The sequence below is a fragment of the Rhinatrema bivittatum genome, chromosome 1, assembly GCF_901001135.1.
Source record: "Rhinatrema bivittatum chromosome 1, aRhiBiv1.1, whole genome shotgun sequence".
NCBI classification, from domain to species: Eukaryota; Metazoa; Chordata; class Amphibia; order Gymnophiona; family Rhinatrematidae; genus Rhinatrema; species Rhinatrema bivittatum.
The window spans coordinates 461,401,036-461,418,499 of record NC_042615.1 but is presented as its reverse complement, the minus strand read 5'-3'; the positions used below and the strand labels follow the sequence as shown (position 1 = coordinate 461,418,499).

At 44.9% G+C, this 17,464-nt stretch overlaps 1 protein-coding gene across 3 annotated transcripts in view; it reads left to right on the top strand.

The window, feature by feature from the left end:
- TTC39B (tetratricopeptide repeat domain 39B) overlaps positions 1 to 17,464 on the top strand; it is a 284,247-nt gene that overhangs the window by 82,429 nt on the left and 184,354 nt on the right. For 2 of the 3 annotated variants that reach the window (XM_029605819.1, XM_029605828.1), the window contains exon 2: positions 3,347 to 3,381. In XM_029605819.1, the coding sequence (XP_029461679.1) occupies positions 3,347 to 3,381 (35 nt within the window). Of the gene's footprint in view, positions 1 to 3,346; positions 3,382 to 8,889; positions 9,015 to 17,464 lie in introns of those variants that run through there. The other variant, XM_029605809.1, reaches the window with a different exon arrangement.

Sequence of the window (17,464 nt, the reverse complement as noted above, 5' to 3'; positions counted from 1 at the left end):
TTATTGCCAATGGCCCCACCACCGTTACCTCTCTCATTAAATCCTGCACTCCATTGAGAATTAAATCTAAAATTGTACCCTCTCTCGTCTGTTCCTGAACCAGTTACTCCATAAAACTGTCTTTTATTCCATCCAGGAACTTTATCTCTCTAGCATGTCCTGATGTTTCATTTACCCAGTCAATATTGGAGTAATTGAAATCTCCCATTATTACTGCGCTACCAATTTGGTTAACTTCCCTAATTTCTCTTAGCATTTCACTGTCTGTCTCATAATTTTGGCCAGGTGGACGGTGGTATATTCTTATTGCAATTCTCTTCTCCAACACCCAAGGGATTTCTCCCCATAAAGATTTGATTGTGCATTTAGTCTCTTGCAGGATCTTTGTCCTGTTGGACTTTATGCCATCCCGGACATAAAGTACCACCCCGCCACCAAGTTGTTCCTTTCTGTCATTGCGATATAATTTGTAGCCCGGTATAGCACTATATCCCATTGGTTATCCTCTTTCTACTATGTCTCTGAGATGCCAGGTGTCTGTCATCATTCACTGCTATTCACTTGGACTTTCTCATCTTACTTCTTAGTCTTCTGGCATTAGCATAAAACCATTTCAAAGTGTGTTTTTTGTTTATATTAACATTCTGCTTTTCAGTTGACAGGGATAAATTGGAATCTTTTAGCTCAGGTGAATCTTTAACTATAGGCACTTGGACTACTTTTCTTATTATTGGAACCTCTCTGTTGGGATGCCATATCTCTAATGGTTCACTAGTATCCTTCACAGATACCTCCCTCTAAACCATGTGCTGCTGAGTGACTGTCGGCTTTCCCCTTAGAACAGCTTTTAAACTAAATCAATCTCCATTTTAAAAGTTAGCACTAGCAGCCTGGTTCCACCCTGGTTAAGGTGGAACCCATCCCTTCAGAAAAGGCTCCCCCTTCCTCAAAAGGTTCCCCAGTTCCTTACAAAACTGAATCCCTCTTCCCTGCACCATCACCTCATCCATGCATTGAGACTCCGGAGCTCTGCCTGCCTCTGGGGACCTGCGCGTGGAACAGGGAGCATTTCAGAGAATGCTATCCTGGAGGTTCTGGATTTCAGCTTTCTATCTACGAGCCTAAATTTGGCTTCTAGAACCTCCCTCCCCACATTTTCCTATGTCGTTGGTGCCCACATGTACCACGACAGCCGGCTCCTCCCCAGCACTGTCTATAATCCTATCTAGGTGATGCGTGAGGTCCGCCACTTTCACACCAGGTAGGCATGTTACCAGGCGATCCTCATGTCCCTCAGCCACCCGGCTGTCTACATTCCTAATTATTGAATCATCAATTATGATGGCTGACCTAACCCTTCCCTCCTCGGCAGTAGCCCTTGGGGACACATCCTCGGTTTGAGAGGACAATGCACCACCTGGAGAGTAGGCCCTTGCTAAGGATCATTTCTTGCTGCTCAAGGTTGATGCTTTCCAATCAGGAGACCTTCCTCCTCCAAGGCAGCACCAGGGCTGCCAGACTGGAGTTGGGACTTGGCTACTATGTCCGTGAAGGTCTCATTTACATACCTCTCTGTCTGCTTCAGCTCCTCCAGGTCTGCCACTCTAGCCTCCAAAGATTGGAATCGTTCTCTAAGAGACAGGAGCTCTTTGCATCAGATGCACATGTACAACTTCTCACCGGCGGGTAAAAAAATCATACATGTGACACTCGATGCAAAAGACTAGGAGGCCCCCCTCTTTCTGCTGGACTGCTGCCTTCATTTTAAATTTGTTCAGTTTCTAGTTAAGTTTAAGTTGGTATGGGAGTAGGAATGTGTACAATTGGTGTCTTTTAAATGTATTAGTGTATTCACTATTTATCTGGTGGTGACCTACAAGAGAATGATTAAACTCTTGATAAGGCATGGGGCATTTCCAAATTTAAGTTAAAAGGCAGATTTAAATTTTTTTTTTAAAGTGAGAAAGTCTCACTTGCCTATAAATTAAAGGATGAGCATGGGGTGGGTGGGAAAAACACACAAACTACTGGTTATTTTGTCTGCCTTCTGACTAGCTATTTATTACAGACACACAAACACACTAAAGAATATATCCCAATTAGTTTATTTCTCCCCAAAACTTTTAAGTTCTAAAATTTCCTCAAGCAGTACTTACCGATTCTTTTCAGCTACCAGCAAGATGATCCTCTCCTCTCAGTACTCCCACTGGAGCTTCCACCTTCTCTACTGGCAGGTTACCCTAGGTCTTATCTTCCACTTTAATTTTCACAAAACCAACACCTAGTCCCACCTCCATGCCCCACCGCTAAACCCAGCAACCATCCATACAAGCACCAGGACTTGCAAGTGTTGCGTGTGCCGGCCGCGGCAGGCCCCGCGGCCAGGCCCTCTTACCCCCGTTTGCCTGCTCTGGAGTGTTCGTGTCTATCTTGCTTGTTGTTACTGACTGACCTCCTGGCTTTGACCACTGCTTCGTCTGACCACGCTACTACTTGTCTCCTGGCTCTGACCTCTACTTTGCCTGACTACGATTCTGCCCGTTTCCTGGTTTGACCTTTGCATTGCCTGACCATTCTACAGCTGACTTCTGGTTTTGACCGACGCTTGCCTTACCACTCCTCCTTGCCTGCCGCCTGCCCTGACTTCAGTCTGCTCTACAATGCTTCACTTGACGATGCTCCACTTGTTTTCACTCTGGACTTGGCCTTTCAGGCTGCAGCCTGTTCTTACTCGGGCGCCCTCTGTTTGCCTCCTGTTCTTATTGGCGTCCAGGTCTCTGGGACTCCGCCTCGTCCAGATCAGACCACCTACTCCTACTACCGCTGCTTGCCTCTGGCTGACCTCCTCGTCGTCCCAGAGAAGACCTCGCATGGAGGCCCACCTAAGTTCAGCTGGCCCCAGTATCCAAGGGCTCAACCTGCGGGGCTCGAGGACTGGTATTGGCGAAGCTCCAGCCGGCCTCCGTCAGTCAGCCAGCTCCGCCTGCCGATGATGGGGACTGCGAGTAGCGTCAACCTCACCTCAGCCTGAGGGTCCACCTCCTGCGCAACAGCAAGATTGCTCTCCTAGACCTCCAGCTTGCCCATGCTCAATGATGTTTCTGCGATAACCATGGTTGCTCTTTGCGGGTTCCCCAGTCTTTCTGTTTAGAGTTGTGACTATGGTTTGATACAGTTTTTGGCTTCCATTTATAATTGCAATAGTGTGTAATCAGTCATCTAGTCTGTGTTTGTGTTCATTGGCATTCCACCTCATCTAAAATATTACCGGTTCTCACAGTTTGGTGCAAAAACCTTTGGACATCTGTGTTCAGGAAACTAATTCTTGTTTGCTTTTCCCATGCAGGACCAATTTGAAGATGCCTTGGAATCCATCCCAGTGTAAGTACATTTCCGGCACTTCATTTTACATTGCCATTACTCTTTCCATCGTTCGTGTGGAACCCAAATCAAACCTTTTATCCAGATGCATGTTGGCTGTTGTCAGTCAAAGAGTTGAATGGTACTAAGAGTTTAATGAATGCTTTAACTTTATATAGATCTATTCTCTTCTGTATCCTCTTCCCCCGAATGGACATTTTTTATCCTGATCCTCTGAAAGCTGCTCCTCAATCTGCTGCTGCTGCTGCTGCTATGATGGTCGTAGTGTTAAAGTGCTGCTACATTTTAAACATGAGGATAAAGAAAAGTGTATCCAGGGTTCCTGGTTTAGTGCAGTGTCATGCTAATTGCCACAGAATATTCCCTTAGACTCAGAATCGGGCCAGATTTGCCCCGTCTGTTCCGGGTCACACTTCTCCAACTCTCACCCCTTCCACCCGCCCCCACCCCCACGACTGCCACAATTCTCTTGCCTCTTCTAGAATTACATTATGGCTGCTGCATTTCAGGCCCCACCATTGCTCCCTCAGTGCTATTTATGATGCTCTCCTCCTTCTTTCTGACAGCTTCTTTTCTCTGTGTGGTCTACTCTCATCTGGTCTATTTTTCTCCGCTGTACTCTGTGGGTTTTCCACCAGTTCTTTCCTCTATTCTGCCCCTTCCCTTCGCTGCTGTAGCTACTCTGCTTTGCTGTTCCTGCAGCTCTGCTTCGTTGTGATTCAAACACGAGGCTTACCTTACTGAAGTTACATGGTGTCAACAGCAAAACAGGGAAAAAAAGTTACTTCAGTACCTGCATGGCTCAGAGTAAGGTGAGCCCTGCAGTAAAAGGGAAAGGTGAGTGTAGGAGGTAGCAGCTAGTAACATAGGGTGGGAAGGATGTACAGACAAGATAGAAGAGGTGAGGGGAGAGGGAAAGAGGGGCGTGATGAAGGGTTAGGATAAGAGGGGAGGAAAGGAAGTGATGAGAGACAGGATGGGTAGCATAAGTGGGGCGAGGAGAAGGGTGAAAAAAGGCAACTGGATGGGAAGGGGAGGGATGAGAGATTGAGGGAAGCATGGGATGAGAGACTGGGCAATAGAGATGAGACTGCCGGAGAGGAGAAAAGATGGGAAGGGTGATAGGTCAGAGAGGAATGTTAGGGGTCAAAGAGTCACAGAAACGACTGGGGCTGGCTGAGTGGCAGTGCTGTGCATTGCTATGCAGAGGAACCTAGGTTTAATTCCTGGATCAAGTATTCTGCTCTCTGAGTGACCCTATGGACTGAGGATGCTTTCGAGGCAGAATTCCCAAGCCCCTGTGGGGTGAGAGTCAAGAGTCATTGCACAGGGATGACACTTAGTGGCTGGATTTAGGGCTTCTGATTGTAGGGCTTTTTAGGACTTCTGGTGCATGGCTGCCAGCCGAGGACCATTGCTGCAGTGACTAGGCTAAGTGGGAGGGCTTATCAAATAAGGGAAAACTTCCTTTTGTCTTTGTGAACGAAGGCTGATTCTGATTGATCTGGAGGCCCAAAGGAGCAGGAGGAAACTGCCAGGACAAAAAAAAAAGGCTGGAAAGCAGAGAAAGAAGGCAAATTTGGGAGGAGAGAGATTCTAGCAAGAGATTCTAGGATAAAAGATGGAAGCGTGAAGCAGAGAAGGATAAAAGAATAATAAAAAAAAATTTTAAAAGTGTGAACTAAAATGGAATGGAGGGAGAATTCAGGCACACGAGAAATGATTGGAAAGCCAATTTTTTAAAGTAAAATATTTAAACCTTAAAAGATTTTCATAAACATTTTTTGTGTGTATATTAAGCCATATTTATTTATTTTATCTATTTTATAATCCATCTCACAGAAAAATTCACCTACAGCGGAGTGGGTAACTGACATTACTTTAAAGACACACAAAATAATAAATAGGCATTAAATCCAAATACAGCATCATCAATAAAATCCTGACGCTGCATGATCAGGAACAAACTAAAATCCTAGAACCACACAACTGAAATACAACAATGAAATAAATAGCAGGAAGGATAAAATCCGAACTAATCCTATGATAATGGAAAGATAAAATCCTGTATAGATTAGAAACACGCATAAAATCCAAACACACCTTATCCTAATACAGGAATAATGCTAACCAAATATAACTGTAAATGCACATAGCCAGAATAAAGAGTGGCAGCTGTATTGTGTCCCAAGTATAACAGTCAAGAAATGCTTTTTGAAAAAGCCATGCTTTTAGTCATTTTCTAAACTTCAAATTTTGCTCCAGAGGACATTCTAGCAGCTATTCCAGAATGTGCCAGTAAAATGCCAGTGTGCTGATAATTGCAATGACAGTACCAGAGATAATGCTAGTCAAGCAAGCAATATATGAATGATATAAAGGGTATTCCTAGTAGAATTAGAATTTGTATTTACTGTTGTGTTGCCTAGAAAAAATAGCAATATGAACTAAATTATATAGTAGCTACTTTGATATCCTAGAATATGTATGACTATGAACGGGAATATGTACTTGCTGTAGTATTGAATTAGAAGGGGAATGTTGACACAAAGTATATGTTTGTAGACCATGAATATGAATGCTGATACTGTAACCATTGTGATCTTCTTTTGGAATGATGGTATATAAAACGTCCAAATAAATAAATAAAATAAATGTGCCTACTGCACAGGAAAATACTGTGAGGGGGGTACACACCCGAGCCTTGCTTACAGATATTAAGGAACAGCAAAAGGTATAAAAAGAAAAGCAAGATTACAAATAGGGTGATCCCTTTCCTTTTAAAGCTTTAAACACCATGCAAGTTGTTTTAAATGTTGAATACCAAACTATTGGAAGCCAGTGTATATTATTTTAAAATTGGAGTAATATGTTGTCTGTACTGTTACAGTGCAGGCAGTGGTGTTTTGTACTATCTGGATACCATGAAATAATGAATCAAAAAGCCTCATATAATATCACTGAATAGACAGTCGTCTTAGTCTGAAGCTGTTAAATGGGGTCACAGTAGGCATAAGGCTTGTAAATTTATCAGAAGTTAAGTCATCTTTGCTACTTGCCAGCAGATTTCCGGCCATTTCAAACTTTAAAGATGGTGCAGTGGTTCAACTTACCCCTAAGAGCTCTGATTTATCCTTATTTAAGCTATGTTTATTCTACCTTATCCAGTTATTTACCACCTAAAGGAGGTTGATACCCATAATTCTAACTACTAGTCTTGATCCATGAGAAACATATACATCCCGAGTATAAGACACACATGGGGTTTTAATAATCTGTCCAATGCGGGAAAATATGTATTCAAAAGAACAGGGGATATCACGGATCCTATACATTCCATCCTTTTACTTACAAATGTAAGATTGGACGCTGCTCTTCAGTTTGTTCAAGGGTTAATTTCCAGTGTCTGCTTTTTCAATATGTAAGTATATGAAAATGAATGGAAATATGACACAGAATTTTTTAACCCTAATGAAGAATCTACCCTTGAGCAGCAGCAGGAATCTGGGAGCTTTGGTTATATCCTCCTAATCTTCAAAACCTAGATAAGTTTTTTTTATTTTTATTTTATTTATAGCTTTTTTATACCAATGTTCATTTGCATGTTGATATATTTTCATAAATCTTATGTATCTAATTTATAACTATGCTCTAGTAAATGCTATTCAAAGCTCATTGCTTTCGGGTGCAGTTCAAATCCCTGTGGCCACTGTACAATGCAAACAAATGTGATGACAGGCAATGTAAAAGTAAGGCCTCCTGCAAGCTTCCTTGGAAGGAGATACTCTGTTTTTGAGAACCCTCAGATCTATACAATTAAAAACTGCTCATCTCCAGTATGGATCAACTCTCTTTGAAATAACTGTCAAGGAAGCGTTTGTCCCACAAGTTTTGCATTTAACTGTGCCATTTTGTTACTTTTTTATATACATAAATAAGTTGAATTTGAGAAGATGCTTTCATGAGTACACTGGCATGGAAGATCCGATTTCCTAAGTAGAGGTATAAAAACATAGGGGTTGATTTACCTATATAGAGGCTGTAAAGAAGGCTGTGATGAATAACAGTGAAGGTGGATTAGGCGAATATCTTGTGTGCTATCCTGTGTTTGTTTGAAAAGTGACTGATTTTTGGCTGAATAGAAGCAAATAGACAATTTATAATGATTGTTTAATGAGGGATTTTAGGTAGACCCCTCTCTGGTGAGGAATGCATTTTCTACTCATCAAAATCCACCTGAGACTCATTCCCTTACAGATATTCAAAGTCTCTTCTGATGGCAGCCACATCTGGAACTGAGTGGTAGAAACTCAGAGCATGCTCAGGGAAGTATGGGCAAGAAGCCTAATGCAGTTGCTTACACTTCACTCGCAGCACTGGCTTATTTAAATATCCTTTCTAACCCTTTTGTAGCCTGGTTCAATAGACTATGATTTTTTTTTTTAGGGGGGGGGGAGGGAAACAGCAGTGAGACGTATAGAAAATCTTGTTAGCAATGCTAAAACACAACCGTGATAGCTTAGCAAAGCACAAATCAAGATGACCTGCTGGCATGGAAGGTCAGCAGGTCTGAATATAGAACTCGTTCAGTCGGTTTACTCCATAATTGAGTAACAACTGGCCTACCCATTAAGGTTCACTTCTGACAACCGAGCAAGGCAGGACTATAAAGTAGGGGCAGTAAGAAATGCAACCTTATATGCCATTAGTTGGGTTAGCTAAGGACCAGGGAAAGAACATGCAGATGTTCTCTAGATAGGTTTCATGATGTATGAACTATTATTTATTTATTTGCTTATTTATTTATTTTGTATCCGAAGTTCGTGGTAGCTTCACACCGGTTTACAATACAAAACAGCATAATCGTAAACTAAAATACATACATAACACAGATCGTAAAATAACTATTTAAAAAATCAAATCCATATAAAATAAGCTAAAACAAATTTTTTAAATAAAACACAATTAAAACATGAATTGGTATAAAATAAATAAAGTAAGAGCCTGTAACCTTCATTAAAACAAATCATCAAGTAAAAATAGTGAAGTTTTTAAGTTCTTTTTAAAAGACTGTGTATTTTCTTCTAGCCGTAATTCAGGTGGTAATTCATTGTATAGACCTGGACCTGCCAGGGATAATGCTCTTTCTCTCACCAAATTCAAATGTGCAGATCTGGGTGACGGGATTGTTAATAAGCCTTTCCCTGCAGAACGCAGATTACGCTGTGGGGTGTGTAGGCGTAGAGCAGCATTGAACCATTCAATTTTATCATTAAAGATTGTCTTGTGAATTAGGACTAAAATCTTGTATTTTATCCTAAAAGAGATGGGTAACCAATGCAAATCCTTTAATATTGGAGTTGTGTGGTCATATTTTCTGGTATTTGTTAAAAGTCTCGCAGCAGCATTCTGAAGTAACTGTAACGGACGAATATTGGATGCTGGGAGACCCAAGAACAGGGCATTGCAATAATCTAATTTAGATTATTTATTTTATTTATTTAACAGCTTTTCTATACCGGTATTCGTGGGTACATCATATCGGTTTACATGGAACTAAATGAAATACAAAAAAACAGGAAAGGGGAAGGGGAGCAGAGTGAAGCAAAAAGAGAATATATACAAGAGGAGAGGTACGGAAAAAAGGACATAGAATTTAACTATTGAGGGGAACAGTAAGCTGAATTATACACTATAACATACCGTATTTTTCGCTCCATAAGACGCACTTTTTTCCCCCCAAAGTGGGGGGAAAATGTATGTGCGTCTTATGGAGCGAATATAAAAAAAAACAAACAAAAATCTAACAATCCCCCCCCCCTGACTCCCCCAAGACCTGCCGACTTAGTTTACCGCAACCCCCCACCCTCCTGACCCCCCCAAGACCTGCCGACTTAATTTACCGCAACCCCCCACCCCCCTGACCCCCCCCAAGACCTGCCGACTTAATTTACCGCAACCCCCCACCCTCCTGACCCCCCCAAGACCTGCCAAACGTCCCTGGTGGTCCAGCGGGGGTCCAGGAGCGGTCCGGGAACGATCTCCAGGGCGTGGGCCGTCGGCTGCCAGTAATCAAAATGGCGCCGACGGCCCTTTGCCCTCACTATGTCACTGGGACCGACCGTATTGGTCGGTCCCAGTGACATAGTGAGGGCAAAGGGCCGTCGGCGCCATTTTGATTACTGGCAGCCGACGGCCCACGCCCTGGAGATTGTTCCCGGACCGCTCCTGGACCCCCGCTGGACCACCAGGGACGTTTGGCAGGTCTTGGGGGGGTCAGGAGGGTGGGGGGTTGCGGTAAATTAAGTCGGCAGGTCTTGGGGGGGTCAGGGGGGTGGGGGTTGCGGTAAATTAAGTCGGCAGGTCTTGGGGGGGGTCAGGGGGGTGGGGGGTTGCGGTAAATTAAGTCGGCAGGTCTTGGGGGAGTCAGGAGGGTGGGGGTTGTTAATTTAAAGGGTTGGGATGGGGGTTTTTTTTTGGGGGGGAGGGGTTCCCAGAGAAAGAAAAGTTTTCTGATCTGGGGAGTGGACCGAAATGGCCCGCCCCAGACCCGAAAACAAAATGGGGAGGAAAAAAAAAGCTATGCACTCCCCTAATTTGCTCCATAAGACGCCCAGACGCAGAGCCGGTTTAGCACAATTTTTTTTTTTTTTAAATTTTACCCCTCTGAATCCTAGGTGCGTCTTATGGTCAGGTGCGTCTTATGGAGCAAAAAATACGGTAATTGGGGGGTTAAATTGGATACAGAAGAGTGTGTAATAGGGGTGAGTAAAGAATTACAGGGTAAAAGTCAGGAATATCTAAATTTATTTAGATTAAATCAAGGCCTGTAAAACTATTCTAAAATCATTAGCGTGAAGTAGTGGTTTCAATTTTTTTAAAATGTGTAACTTAAGAAACCCTTCTTTTAAAAGCGTACAAATAAAATTTTTCTAGCTCACTTCACTATCTATGATAACTCCAAGATCTCTTACTTGATGTACGATAGTATATCTAGGCTTAAGGGATTCGATTTCAAGTGAGATACTGTCTTTCAGTTTATTGTAGATTAGTATTAATACACATTTATGACTTTTCCAAAAAATATCTAGAAACATTTTTCCATGAATATATATTTTTTTAGCATTCAGAGGTAGGTGTTACTGTCCCCAATTCTCTCTGAGTTGCTATACCTGGGTGTTTATTAACTCCAAGCTATTCATGAGATCCAAGATTAAAGCAGTGAATAAGAATGCTTTTTTATAAATTAAATTGATCTATTAAGTTAAATCTTTTTCCCCCCTAGATAAGCAGACTGAATTAGCCATGCTATCTGGGACATCCTCTGAGCGGCCTGACATGGAACTTTCTTCAAGTATACAGAGCTGTGCTCTGTGCCTGTACGGACGTTTCCGTGTGAATCTCCTCATCTCATCAGTTTTTGTTTCTCCCGCGTAGCTCATGGTCTCGCTCAACTTTCTCTCGTGCCTAATTTTTCTATCTTTGCTCAAGATCCTTCCATCTCCCTCCCTGAAATGACTAAGACGGTAACTTGCAAATGGATAAGTGGGCGCACAAATACGTGTGTATATGGGTGTGTGACCAGATATGCGGCAGTTTTATATCTGGTGCGCACATACAAGTGCATGTAATAAAATAGCCCTGGCGTGCGTACGTGTGTTCCTAATTTTTACAAGTGTGAGCACACAGCTGCATATTGTCAACTTTGAGCCGAGCAAGTGAGGGAATCTTATAATAGGCGCGCATCCATGCCATGACCAGTTTCCCCAGTTCATTCACCAGTTTGTCCAGTCTACACCTAGGTCCTCCAGACCCCCCCTGTTTTTTTTAGCATGCAGTCTCCCCTCAAACACCTCAGAGATGCCTAGAAATAGTTTCCTTGAGACTTAAACCTCTTCCATAACAGAAGTAAATTTACACTCAGATATAGCTGGGCACATGCCCAGGTCCATAGATACTTGCATACACATCTCTTGGACCCACCCCAGGATGCCCATGCCCCGCTCACATTCCACCACTCTCCCCCCCCCCCCCCCCCCACCGAAGCAAGATATTTGCCTATCAGGACTTGTGTGCGTATGTGGGCGGCTTATAAAATTGGATAGACGTGCATGTGCTACATGTGTGCCCATCTCCCGATTTTGACATGCACTTGGCTTTTAAAATTCACCTTATTTGTGTATAATGTACATATAAAATAGCTTCTCAGAGAGTGATCAGTTTAAAATAATGTGCTAGACTGTAGATGAATCAGTTAATTGTTACAGCAGTAAAATTAAGATCCCCTTGTTTTTATGATTTATTTATTTATTTTTGTGGCTTTTGTGTGTGATATTAAGTCACTGCCTCTAGTATGAATCCAAGAAAATTGGAGCACTGCTTTGCTGATCCTCATCAGAACCCCCTGCAGAGATCACACTGTTGCACATAAAACATTAATACTGCACAAACAGCTGGAAGTAGATTCAGGGAAATATATTTTTAAAAATAGACAAAGGTATATTCAGCTTTTTTTATTTTGAAAAGTAAAAAAAAATTATAAAATGCATCAGTTTAAATCCGTCTTTGATGACCTTGCTCGTAATTCTGTTGCCGGTTTTGCTTTGGTGGACTTGAAGCAGGGCAACAGATCACTGGCTGAATTCGCCATAGAATTCGACTTTTGCAGCGGAACTACGCTGGGACTCCAACTGTCTCAAGACTCTCTTCTTCTCCAAAAAAAAAACAACAAAAAAACCCAAACAAACAAACAAAAAAAAACAAAACAGGGGTGGGTAAGAGTATGGGGCAGGGGTGTGGCCTGCTTGTTACAGCAGTTGCTACCCCTAATTGAGCTGGATGTTCACTTGGATGCAGATTCGGCGCTGCTCTCTACATTGGTGATGGGGTGGAGGGAAATTGTTGTGGGGTGGAGGGGAATTAGGGCTGGAGGGTACTGGAAGCCAATAGTAACAGGTGGGAGAGAGAAAAAGGGAAATAAAAAAATGGATAAAGTGCATAGGTTGCTGGGCAGACTGGATGGGCCGTTTGGTCTTCTTCTGCCGTCATTTCTATGTTTCTATGTTTCTGCAGAGGCCTGGATACCCGCTTAAAGGACGAGCTGGCCGCTCGCCAGACACCTGACTCGCTGGACGAATTAATAGCCTTGGCTACTTGGATTGTTCACCGGCTCCGAGACAAGGTGAAGGAACTCCGACCTAAGGTATTACTTGGGTTGAAACAGGCTAGTACTACCACTGCACCTCGGATGGTTCCAGTAACTTCTGCTATTGATAAAGATGAACCGATGCAACTTGGTCGTGGACACTTGACCTCCAAGGAGAGAAGATTTCGGAAGAAATGTGGCTTGTGCTTGTACCGTGGTCAGCCCGGCCATGTTGTCTCTACATGCCCCATTTTGTCCGGGAAACAGGCGGAATTAAGTCCTGCTGGAGGACTCTTCTTGGGCCTTACTGCATCCTCTCCTTCGCTCTCTCTCCCAGTCTCCTTGACCTACGGACCAGTCACGGTTCAGACTCCTGCCCTGGTGGACTCGGGGGCCGGAGGTAACTTCATTCTCAGAAGTTTAGTGGAATACATGAGGATCCCTCTCATTAAATTAAAAGATCCACTACTATTGTCCTCCATTCACTGGGAGCCCTTACCGGGCAACGTAGCTTGTGAAACTGTACCAGTTACGCTTCACACCGGAATGCTCCATAGGGAAACAATCTCTTTCTTTGTACTGGAAAAGGCTATGCACCCTATCGTTCTGGGGTTACGCTGGTTGCAAATGCATCAACCCCAATTTGACTGGGTATCCCTGGATCTCTCACGATGGGGCCCAGAATGTCATGGGAGGTGCCTTAAGGAGATCTTGCCTATCATATGCATGCCTACAACTCCAGCGATGCCAGGACGGCCGCCCCAAGAGGCATCCTTTGGAGAGGTATCTTCCGAAGAGGCGATCGGTGTACCTCTCACACAGGGGCCCGGTGATGATTGCATGGGTCCGGGAACCAATCATGAACTACCAGAGGAACGAATGTATCCTTTCACAGATCTTGATGAGGAGACTATGTGGGAGGATGTACCTGATGAGCCACAGAACATAATTGAACTGGAGAAAATCATCTTAGCTACCACCCAGTCTGTACCCGTCGGTAAGACAGTCGTCCCAAAGAATCTCAGGAAGAAAGCGCTTTTTTTGGGCGCATGATTCCAAGCTGGCTGGCCTTCTTGGTCAACGCCGGACCCTGCTCAAAATACAGGAGCTGTATTGGTGGCCTACCATCAAAAAGGATACCTATTCCTTTGTAGCATCCTGCACCAATTGTGCGAAGAACAAACCTGCTTCTGGACAACCATGGGGTCAAATGCAATCTTTGCCAGTTCTGGATCGGCCCTGGTTGCACATCGCTACTGATTTTGTAGTCTATTTACCTACTTCCAGAGGAATGAACACCATTTGGGTGATGGTGGATTGATTTAGCAAGATGGCACACTTCGTGGCACTTCCTGGCATACCTTCAGCCTTAGAGCTGCAAAGCTCTTTATAACACACATATTCCACCTGTTGCGGTCCCCACCGCTTCCCCTTCTTTAGCTCTGAACACTGCTCACCTCCGCTGCTGGAAACGCCACGTTCCGCATGCCCAGGACGCCTACGGCTCTGCCGGTTCCTCGTGGCGGCCGCCATTGCTTGCCCGTCTCCCCGCTGCCTCGCGCGCGCGTGAGGACGCACACTATGTACGCACAGTTCCCGGAAGCCTGGGCCCTGCCTGTGCTAATGACGCCACGCCCTAAGCCAGATATATCCGGCGTCCGGACGCCTTCTCTTTGCCTTGCAACGAGGTTCACTACTGCCTTGTAGTTCTGAGTTGCGCTTCGTCTGTTCCTCGTTCCTGACTTGACCTTTGGATTGCCTTTGACTTCGCTTCAGCCTGCCGCCTGCCTCCGACCTTGGTCCGTTCCTGACTTCGCTTCAGCCTGCCGCCTGCCTCCGACCTTGGTCCGTTCCCGACTCCGCTACAGCCTGCTTCAGTTCACAGCCAGCTACAGACTCCGTTCCAGTCTACAGCCTGCTCCAGTTCACAGCCAGCTACAGACTCCGTTCCAGTCTACAGCCTACTCCAGTTCCACTGCCAGCTACAGACTCCATTCCAGTCTACAGCCTGCTCCAGTTCACAGCCAGCTACAGACTCCATTCCAGTCTACAGCCTGCTCTAATCCACAGCCAGCTACAGACTCCATTCCAGGCTACAGCCTGCTCCAGTTCACAGCCAGCTACGGACTCCGTTCCAGCCTACAGCCTGCTCCAATCCACAGCCAGCTGCAGACTCCCTTCCAGTCTACAGCCTGTTCCAGTCCACAGTCTGCTATCGATTCTACCTCAGCCTTCAGCCTGTTCCCGGTCCAGTATTCTACAAACCCGGCCTCACGGTCCGGCTTTCTACAGGTATCGCTGCCGCTTGCTGTCCTGTCATCAGCTGGCCCTCAACCTGCACTGCCGGCCTGCAGACTATCTTTCACTCTTTGGACTGTTCTTGCTACGCTCCCTGCCCAGGCTTTATCTGCTAATTGACTCTGAGCTAATATCCCAAGTCCCAAGGTTCCAGGACCCTACAGGCTCCTCCTGGGGGGCTCCTGGTTCCCGGGTGAACACCGCCAGCCTGTGGCTCCACCTCCCGGCCTACCCGGTCACCCTGGGTAGACCGGCCCAAGGGTCCACTATCCTGCCTGCAGCACCCAACTGCAACACCACCTCCATGGGTTACCTTCGCACATCGTCTCTAACCATAGGTCTCAATTCACGGCACGATTTTGGAGGGCCTTGTGCAAGTTGTTCGACATCACTCTGGATTACACTTCAGCCTACCATCCGCAGTCGAATGGCCAGACGGAACGGATGAATCGTACAATGAAGCAATTTATTCGAGCCTATGTCACGTCTCGACAGAACAACTGGGCCGAATTGCTTCCATGGGCTGAATTCGCCTTCAGCTCTCATCCAGCAACTTCTAATGGGAAGTCACCATTTGCAATAATATATGGACGTTCTCCTACACCGCCACTTCCTCTGAAGCTCTCAGTGACGTCTCTAGCAGCTCAATCCACTGCTGATGATATCCATAAACTGTTGATTCAGACTAAAGATATGCTAATCAAAACGAGTGACCATGCTAAGAAGTACTACAACGTGCACCATGCACAAGCTCCAGTCTTCAAGCCCGGAGACAAGGTCTGGTTGTCTACCAAGCACCAAAGACTCAAATTACCCTCCTCTCGGTTTGCCCCTCGCTACGTGGGACCATTTCAAGTCCTTCAACGTATTGGCCAGGTCACCTGTCGTCTGAAGCTACCACCTGGACTAAACATCCACAACGCCTTTCATGTTTCAATTTTGAAACTACTCATACTCAGTGAATTTTCTTCCAAATCTCAAGATCCACCTGTTATCAATGCAGAGGATGACTTAGAATACAAAGTCGAAGAGGTTTTGGATGTTCGTAAAAGAGGCAAGACTTTTGAATAGCTTCTAAAGTGGGAGGGTTTCGGCCCCGAAGAAAACTCTTGGGAGCCTCAGACCAAAAACTTGGACAAAGAGATGCTTCATCAGTTCCACCTTGCGCATCCTTCCAAACCTAAGCTTGGTACCTGAAGAGGAGATCGCCCTTTGAAGTGGGGTACTGTTGCAACCGTCGCTGCTCGACGTCCTCATTCCGCCCTCTTTACCTCTGTGGAGACTCCCTCCGGGTCTGATGGACGGCTGGCTGCCGCAGCGTCTCCATGCCACTTCCCTGCGGCGTCCCTGGACTGGCTCGATGCTGCAACTCTGCCATCTTGTCCTGATGCGTAGGGCGTGGGCGCGCATCCCGACTCTTGTACCAGGAAGGGCGCGAACCTCAGGGGCGTCCCCCTGAGATGACGTCATCTGCTTCCAGTATTTAAAGGTCTTTGAAAACGCTAACAAACTGAGTTAGCAAGGATACAGAAGGGATTCGTTCCAAGCTACTCTGCCTCCTCTCCTCTCCTCTCATCAGTACAAGGTTCTTCCCTTTAGGCTCTCGGCAGCTCCAAGGGTGTTTATGAAGTAATTAGCAGGGGTGGTACCACACCTTGGTCGCCAGGAGTTTTATGCCTTGTCTTACCTGGAAAACTGTCTAGTAATGGGACGTTGCCAGGTTAGGGATGTTGGATTCCCTGCAGGAGACAATCCAGCTCCTGTAGCTGCTAGGGTTCATAATCAACTTTCCAAGTTAATCCTCATCCCTAGCCATAGAATCAAATTAATTGGGTACAGCTAGACTAAGTGGAGGAAAAAACATTTCTTTCCTCAGATTTGGCATCTTATCTTAAAGCTGGTTCAGAACTCACCTCAGCAGAATTAAGTCCCAACCCAAATAACCCTGGTTGTCCTCAGATACGTGGTAGTAGTAATGTATGTGGTTCATATAATTAGCCTTAATATGACGTTCTACAAAGACGCCTCTGCATCCTGTAGGATCAGCTGCTCCAGCCTTTGTTGCATCCCATGAACGTTACCATGGAGATGAAGATATCTCTTCTTTGGCTAGATCCACAGGTCCTGGAGGTAGGTGCACCTCTTCAAATTCTACCTCAGGTAATGCTGATGATGTAATGCATCCACCAGAGGGTGGGGCATGCACATGAGCCCCTTCTGTTCTCAAGGAATCTGGTTGGTAATGGAACATCTTCAGATCAACTTCTTGGAGCTACAATCCATTCACTTAGTTTTGAGTGTATTATCACATCTCTTTCAGGGAAAGAGAATCTGATTCAAATTGACTATCAAGTGGCAGTATTTTATCTGAAAAACAAGTTGGCATGGGGTCCTGGACCTTCTGCCAGCAATCTCTGAACATTTGGGAGAGGGTTTGTAATTGGAGCTTTTTTCCAAGCAACTTATCTTCCTGGACTCGCCAGCATTCTGGCAGATTGCTTTAACATGTTTTTTTTTGTCCCCATGAGCGTCCCCTGGACCAGAGGATTGGAAGACATTTTATTTGACTTCTGGGGGTAACTATCACTTGATCTGTTCACATCAGAAAACAGGAAAGTCAACAAATTGTGCTGCATTCTT